Consider the following 8,897-nt stretch of genomic DNA (forward strand, 5'->3'; position numbering starts at 1 on the left):
AACGAGGATCCGTAACTTACAGTACGGACCGAGAAAACGAGGTTAGTAAGATATTTATTATATCTCTGAGGTTAACCGGCGCGCGGGCAAGGAAACTAGTCAAAGTGAAGCGGAAGGTTCAACTGCCACAAAGAATGCCGTGCCAAAATCCCAAAAACTAAATCTTCTTGGCTGTTAAGTTTGAAATAGTTGCTTGCAAGATTCAAACAGTTTTCAGTACAAGTTTATGCAACAGAAACGACATGAAAAACTCCCTAGATGATGTTTTGTCGAAATTTTAAATTTAGCGGACTGTACAGCGGGCCGTACTTTAGAATACGGCCCGCTAATTTAGCCAATTACAGCGCGCTTACTATCTGAGAGATATAATAATGGTTTGACACCGACTATTTTGATGTTTTGTTTTGGACATAACATAAAAAATAATGGTAAGTGTCAAACCATCTTTTTTAAAACCACAATTGCTTGTAATCTCGCAATCTGATTGGCTAATTTGCCGTTGCGTCAATTTGTCACGCGATGTAATAGCCCCAATCGGGAACGCTTATTATATTGCAAGAAAGTTATAGAAAACGCTTGCTCTTTCTTTATGAAATGATTTTGGTCACGTTCTGAAATAAAACTACAGAATACAGGGCCACTTACGGTTACACGTTAGATAGAACGGCTCGGCGGCTTGCCAGTCAAGAAGAATGAGTGTAGGCGGCTCGATGGCTAGTCACGGCCTGAGCACTCTTAGCTCTCATTTTACGGTTCGGTTAACTACATGTATTCTTTTTACGACATCCTTTGAAGAATATAGCACTCGTTTACTGATTTGTGTTCCCATGGCAACTCACTCTTTTCCAGTCCCCACCCAATTGATTTCAATATGTAAGTGATTTTCAGCTCCAAAAAGGTTAAACAAGGCCACAAATTAAACTCAAGCTAACATATTTATATGCTTGTTGGATCATGTATATGAGGCATCATTTGCAAATATGAAGGTGGCCAGAAATGCCTTTAATATTGGAGAGGTCTGGAACCCAGTATGTTGCCATGGTAACGAAACTGTTAAGCTCAAATTGTGGAGCACATTTAGTAGTATCTTACTGCAAAGAATGAAACATTTCTGATGCAAATTGGCTGAGATATCCTTTTTTACTCGTGGATATATCCACAAGTTTTGGTGAGGTTCTTTATGCAAATGTGTCACTCCTGCGTAACTGGAAGTTAATCAGGATGGATAATCACAACACAGCTTAGAAAGCTGTGACTTCCCGTTCGCGAGGTTATGCACCAGTAACTGTTATCAGTCCTATAAGCAGACAACACAAGTGTAACAGGGAACTATTGTGAACATTGGACATCTAGATGAAAGACACTATGTTTCAGCACTTCTGTTAGATTATTATAATGACATTATTTCAGGTTATGAAATCAGCGGTGTTACCAATGTCAACAATTATTCAGAGCCTGGTAATAACTGATTAATTAACGATGGCCAAAAAAGAAGTGAGTGTCAGTAATAATTTCTAGAAAGCAGTAGCAAAAAAGAGCTTATATGAGAGAATTTATCAAGTGGAAGACACAAATCACTTGAAGAGTTCAGGGAAAAGAAAAACAATGCAAAATGCCAAAACTGATCTGAAAATATTGAAGCAGCAAGGGAATAGGAAAAGAAAAGCAATCCAGAACATATCAGAGACCTTAGAACAGAAAAGCATAAAACCATTTAAGGAAAGCTATGCAGAGCTCAAGGCTAAACCAAACTGAAATTTGTCAAGGTCAAGACTCTATTAGACATTCCATGTCAAAAGTGATTCAGTCTTTTTCATGATAAGATAACACATGGCCCTGAATATATGTGCATTTGCTGTGATCAATTATGGTTCAGATCATCTGTTTCTAAGTGTAACAGTATCAAATATAGTGATAAATATTCGCAAGGTTTGTTGGAGGAATGCATAACTGGCACAAAAAGTGTTAATATTACTCAATGGATCTGCTCTACTTGCTAACCCTGATGACATTAACAATATGACCTGGCAACAAAAATCAGACCTTATTCAAAATTACCCTGTCATCTGTGCAACGAACTTTGAACACATGGTACAGCTCTTTATATAGAGGATGTGTTAAAGAGTAATCTTATGCCTATTGGAGAAATGGTATACTTATTTCACAGGGTTGAATTCCAGCAAAGGGGATTATATTACCTCACATACATGCATTATTTTGGGTATCTAGTTGCATATGAGTGCCCACCATGCTGTTACACAATTATCCAACTAGCAATGCTAATGCATAAAGAAAACTTCAGCCTGCCAATTTTAAACAATTGCGGTAACTTTCATATCCACGAGTAACGACAATGGCACTTTGATCATCGTATTTGATCACAATTTAGTTGAGTGTACGTCATCACTTGGCTAATTTGCATATTTTAAAAACTTGAATATCTCTGGAACAAAAAGAGATATTTGAAAATAGAAAAGAGCATTTTTCTTCTCATGCAGGCTACTTATTTATGTCTTAAAATGGCTTCGATAGAAAAGATGCTATTTTCGTCATATAGTGGCACTTACAGAGCAAATAAAGTGTTGCGGTTGGTATTGTTGATAACTGAAACGACAGAAGACATATAAAAGGAATAAAATAGCAAAGACCTACCCATCTACATGAGGCTGGTCAATGCGCACAAACGAATGGTTTCTGTCATGCTCATCAGACATAAAACAAGGTGAACATAAGTCATAATCAGGGCAGTCGGTACACTTCCACCTGGTTCCAAAAATGGGTGATTGCCGGCAGCCATCACAGGTGATACGCTCGTGTTGTCTACCTGTGATTTTGGAAATAAATAAATATTGGAAAAATTATACATCTGGTGGGGCTAAAGTACAGGTAACTTTACACAGGTCATCGCACTAAAGGAAAGGAAAGGAAAGGAAGTGTCTACAGTCACTCTCAAAGTTTCATGTCAACCGCCACTTTTTTGGCTAAACCTTTAATAGGCCCAAACATCGTTTTCAGGCCTAATGAGGCCTAACAAGGCCTAGGTTTAGCATTAAGCACAGATTTCCTAACATGTGACCTGGGGTCGCATTTGTTTGGCTATCAATGCAAAAATTTCACCTGAAGTTTATTGCACTTATTTTCAACTTTCTTCACTTAATTAAACACACTTTTCAGCACTCTGTTTGGGATTGATTGACATGCTCTCAGCCAATCAACAGGCTGAAATTTTTTCATGTATATTATTAGAACTACAACGACAAAAAGGAGAGGAGGACTGGGTTTGAAACTGGGTTGACGTCAGAGAATGCTTGCATTGGGATAGTTCTTTGGAAACAGTGATGCAACGTTATTTGCGACGTCAACTCAGTATCAAACCGGCAGGTACAAAACATAGGTCACCTGTCACAGGTTACAGGTCGCAGGTCATTGTTTCACCAATACCGAAAGTATGATAAACCAAAAAAAGCTAACTTTAGGCTTAATTAGGCCTAAACAAACGTTTTTAGGCCTAAGGTTAGCTTTTATGAATGTTAAGAATACAATCTGTATTGGTAAAACAATGACCTGTGACCTGTGTTTTGTACCTGCCGGAACCAACCGATTCCCCTTCCTTGCTTGGTCATGGATTAAACAACTATGACCACTTTTTCTGTCTTTCAAAGCAAATAGAAAAGTGAGTTTTCAATGAAACGGTTGTAAGAACAACAAAATATATTTGCAACAATTTTGAAGAATAAGCAAACTGAAAAAGTTTGTTGACGCTATAGGCACTTTAAGTCATTTCATTCACCTCTAGCCAGATATAATTCAGTGGCCAGTTGCTGAAGACAGTGGTTAGCACTAACCGTTGGTTAACAGGTATCAAAACCTATAGGTTTCCATGGTATTTAGTGCTTGGTTTGTGATTGGTTAGTGCTTGAACCATGCTTTGAGCAATATACACGTAAAAAGAAAGGTGCTTGTCGTACCTTTTAGGGGTTAAAAAAGCGGGTTTGGTACCTCTTAATTTAAGGTGTTCAGCTTCAAAAGGTCCACACAGGAGCTTTAGCGATACCCATTAGGGTATTGAGTCAAAAAATTATGACTGGAGACATTTGACAATTAACTTATTTTTAATTTTGCCTAATTTAAACCCAGAAGACAGCATCTTGGTACCTCTTAGGGGATCTTTTCAAAATTTCCGACAAACACCCCTGTCCTTTTTGTATGGGAGAGCACCCAGGCTGACATTGGGTTAAAGGCACCAGTTGGCTGTTTTGGAAGCACAGCCAAGGTGAATTTAACAGTAGGCCATTACCAATAAGCTGGACTCTACTGGTCAGTTTGTAATGAACTGACGCGGAATTTTCTGATCCCCACTCAGCCATGCTGGTTCATGCTTAACATGGACTAAGAAATTAATTAAACACCACTCAACTTTTCTTTTGTTATCTCAAATGTTGAATGAAATTAATGCTATTTGCCCTGCTATTTCAACATCGTTGGGTATGCGCGTGCACACTAATCAGTCTTTCAATGACGTATCATGTCCGTTTCCATAGTAACAATTACGGCTGCAGCCTCAGGGACTGAATGCAAGGCCTCTCATAAAGCAATAATAATAATAATAATAATAATAATAATAATCTTTATTCAATCAATAAAATACACATCGAAAGTTACAAAAGTCATAAAAAAAACAAAGTAATTTAAAAATTACAGTTAAAATAGTATCATATTCTTAAATTATAATATTGAACTTAGCATAGCCTATTTACAAAACAGTTTTTGAAATGCTCAGTAATTTTAACTTAAGGTAACTGAAATTTCTTTCTTTGAAGCCTTTGAGAACGCAGTCCTAAATACAATCAGTAAGACTGAATAAACCAGATGGCATTTAGTCCTCTCTAACTTTATTGTAGAGCTTAATGTCAGATTGTTCCAAAAGATTATAAATACTTAATTTGTCTGAGATGTAGTATCTTTTATGGCATCTCTTTAGAAAGCAATCCATAACAACAAGGTCAGCCTTGCTAGAACCATAAATTGAGAATCCATTGGTCAATTTAGAGAGCACAATTAATTACTGTTTTAAAAAGAACGTCAAGATCTTTCTGCCCATAGCTGTCTTTTCTTTTATCCCCTTATTACAAACAGGCATATGTTAGCCTCGCATAATTTGGCCTCAATTAACATGTTCGGAAAATTTACAGTTGGATTGGAAAGTTACATCTGGTAAAGTTACAGTGGATCATACTTATTGCTTAATGTGAAACATTTCCAAGTATACTAAATTATCACATTTCTTTCTAATAAACTTAGTTCTTTGCATTAAGCTGTATTACATTTCATTCCATTATTGTTGGTCCAATCCATATGGAAACTGTGTTACAAGCGCTCTCTCAGAGTTGTCCAAACTTTTGTTCACAGATTAAAATGTTGATGATGTGTAAAAAACGTTTGTCCACGCCAGCAGTGAACATTGTTCAACAATTCGTTCAACATTAAATCGAACAGATGTTGTTCAGCAGACGTTGAAGCCTTTTTCCTGGGTCTTTAGTTCTTATCCATGTCCTTCCATTGATTATTGTTTTAAATACATATTTATTAGAGAGATGGGTACAGATGAGACATGGCACAAATTATGTTGAGGTCCCCTGATTTATGAGTCAAATGGTCAATGAGTTAATGAGTCATGAGTCAACGAGACAATATAGTCAATATAGCAATATTTTATTGATTAAGCCTAAGCCCTCGTTTCAGTGATTAGGCCTAAGCACTCTCTGAAATTTTAGCTTTCATTTTATCGGTTAGGGTAACTGCACTAACTCACTGACTCATGACTCATTGATTGATTGACTCATAAATACCTGATACTCAATTATGTTCTGTTCAATGAATGAGCTGGAGTGTTTCATCAGGTTTAAAACCATGAGGCGAAGCCAAGTGGTCTTTTGACCCGATAAAACACAACATGCGAGTTTATTGAACAGCTCAAAAACCATTCTGCAAGTAGGGTGTGTCCCTCTGGAGTCCAGACAATGGTGAAAAATGTGAGCGGAAGATAAGATATAAGTATAAAAGAAAAACAAGCCAGGCCAAATTACTATTCCTTATATAAATTAAGAATTCAAATGGGAGGTGTTTTATCTGGTTTAAAGCTCATCCACGTGACACTTGATCGTGTCTTGATAGGTTGTTAGGCCATGAATTATTCATGAGTTTTGAAAGGTGTATAGGGTTTGAGTATCAAGTATTTATGAGTCAATGAATTAATGAGTCAATGAGTTAGTGCAGTAATACCTTAACCCATAAAATGACAGCTAAAATTTCAGAGTGCTTAGGCCTAATCACTGAAACGAGGGCTTAGGCTTAATCATTCTCTTTTGTTTACAACTATCCCTTGAAACATGTTAGATGAAGAAAACAGAACTGAGGTGTAAAATTTGACCATGAAGCCTTGCAGCTATGCCTGAATATTGATATAGCACACTTGGCCTATTGCATAGGAATCATTCTCTTATTCTCTATAGTTTATGATGATCCTACACATTTTCTAAATTGTGGGACTAAGGCTTCTATTCAACGTTGTGTCAATTTTGTGGTTGAAAGATCACTTCCGCCTTCCCTGAGAAATGATTTTGAACCAAGCTTCAAATATCTCTTGCAGTTGTTCTGTCCACAGAAAAAGATCATTTCCCCTGTTTTCACCAGTAATAAGAGGACCTTTTTTTAAAATCGGGCTATTGTTTTCTATCAAGCCTGATACAAGTTCTTCGAATGAATCTTGACTAACACGAACTATAACTTAATTATATATTCCACCAACTCACACACAAAATGGTGTTTTCTGTACTTGCCTCAATCGAACATGTATGAAGCTTTGATAGCACGATAGCAGTGCTTGTCAACGGCACAGATTTGTTCAATTGTTATACTTTTTTTTATAGTATTTTTTCTTTAATCAAGTCTTTAATCAGTTTTGGAAGGTGCCTAAAACAGCAAAAACACTGCAAGTTTTGAAATCGAAACAAATTTCAACCGAAACAGAGGTTATCACTACGTATCCAGGACACGAATAGAAGACTCAACGACTTTAATTAACCTTAAGATTAGATCTGAAACAAACTATAATAAAAAGAAACCAAGAGGAAACGTTCCAATGATTTGCAATACTTGGACGAAGAAAACTTATTCTAAACCTGCTCCCTGGACATCAGAAAGCTGCGACTAACGTTCTACTATTAAACATCCTTCGGCAAATGCAGTGAAAACAAACCATTTACTTACCTGTTGGAGCGCTGTCCAAAACCCGAAGATCAAACTTTCCAGAATGTCCCGCTCGATAGTTAGCTTGTGTTCCCGAATCCCAGTAAACCAAAACAGTTTTGTCTTCAAAGATGTCATGTCCAAGATGAACAACAGTTCCAACATTGCCTTCTCCTCCGTCTTGGTTTCCCCACATCCAATCAGGACCCCGAACAACTCTTAAACCAACCTCCATCTTCCACTTTTCTTGTCTCAAGGTCTAAATTTCAAGTATGGCAGACAGCAACCACACATTTTAGCTCCCACTATTTTTTACATGAAAACGTTGTACAAGAGGTTTCGTGACATGTGACCCGGCTTCCGGGAAAAATCCCTCCAATGACGAAAGACGTCACGCTATTTTGGGTTAAAATTTCGTTAGATTCAAATGAAGACAAGAAATGGCGAACCTTTCCTCAGAATTGGAGCAGATAGGCTATGGGGAAGATATCTGTTTACAAACATTGCTTTTGTCATTCAAATTTGCCAACCACAGGAACAAAAGACTTTTTGTTTCGACAGCCAATGAAGCTCTGGTTGGCACATCAATGACAATAGGTAGAGTCAACGATATCTTCCCTTTAGTATAAATACACAGGTGATTATACAAAATCGCGCGCTCTCATTGGCTCGCTATCTCGAATTATCAGCCGATAATCACCTCGACGGACAAAATGGCTGCCAGTAGTCGTTTTGCCACTGTAAGTGAAGATGATTTTCGCGTTGAAATGTTTTTTTTTCCTCTTTTTTGAAATAATCACCTGTGTATTTATACTAAAACAATTATTCGCCTCAGGCTCAGTGATTATCGGTGAATATTCACCGATAATCACTGAGCCTGAGGCGAATAATTGTTAAATATAAAGAGGGAAATAAAATCGTCCATTTTCCGCAGATGGCTGCATCGCACCTACGTCAGATTCGATGGAACGTTAGCAAATATTTGTAGAATAAATGTAGAAAAAATTTACGATTTTTTTTTTTTTTTTGCAACTATGGTCCTTTAAAACAATACAAAATCGTCCGTCCGTCATTTTCTTTGTTTATAAACAGATCATCATGTCTTACAGGTTTCAGTTTTTAGGAGTCTTGTAAATCAAAGCTCAATACATTTATCACCCAACTCTAACAGAATAAACCTTCCGAATAAAAAGTTCTCTTATAAGAGCACGGTCGAAATATGGGGGATTGGTTAGTAGTTTCGGAACTAGTCACCAAGTCCCTATATTCGGCCGTGCGTCATTTGGAAGAGCCTCGTAGCACCTAACACAAAACTGCACCTTCTTGGATTTGGTTAGCTCGTGCTCCCACAGAAAATAGGGACGATCTGTTAATTGATTGATGAAAATTCTCTTGAAGAAAACTGACAGTTTTTATAGATTCATCTTCGCCCAGATCGCGCTAGCTATTGTGGCAGTTTGCTGTTGCGGGAGATCTCCATGATCGAAATTGAAAATTGTGGACTATTCATAGTCATTTTCCTCGTTCAGTAGTCTGCAAACCTACAATGTGAATAACCACAGGTAGCCCAAGCTCGATGTATGTGTATCAATGTGTATCCGTACTGTACAATATTATGCAAGCCGGTAGAAATGAATAAGGATTTATAT

At 37.3% G+C, this 8,897-nt stretch overlaps 1 protein-coding gene across 1 annotated transcript in view; it reads right to left on the reverse strand.

Moving 5' to 3' along the window:
* The window catches only part of LOC138003448 (E3 ubiquitin-protein ligase MIB2-like), a 39,053-nt gene extending 31,418 nt beyond the window's left edge, over window positions 1-7,635 (reverse strand). Inside the window, exons 1-2 of the mRNA XM_068849523.1 lie at window positions 7,270-7,635; window positions 2,653-2,824 (exon numbers count right to left, since the gene is read on the reverse strand). Of these exons, the coding sequence (XP_068705624.1) occupies window positions 2,653-2,824; window positions 7,270-7,483 (386 nt within the window). The 5' untranslated portion in view covers window positions 7,484-7,635. The remainder of the gene's footprint in view (window positions 1-2,652; window positions 2,825-7,269) is intronic.
* Window positions 7,636-8,897: the final 1,262 nt, after the last annotated feature.

Source organism: Montipora foliosa, chromosome 5, assembly GCF_036669935.1.
Source record: "Montipora foliosa isolate CH-2021 chromosome 5, ASM3666993v2, whole genome shotgun sequence".
In the NCBI taxonomy this organism is placed as follows: Eukaryota; Metazoa; Cnidaria; class Anthozoa; order Scleractinia; family Acroporidae; genus Montipora; species Montipora foliosa.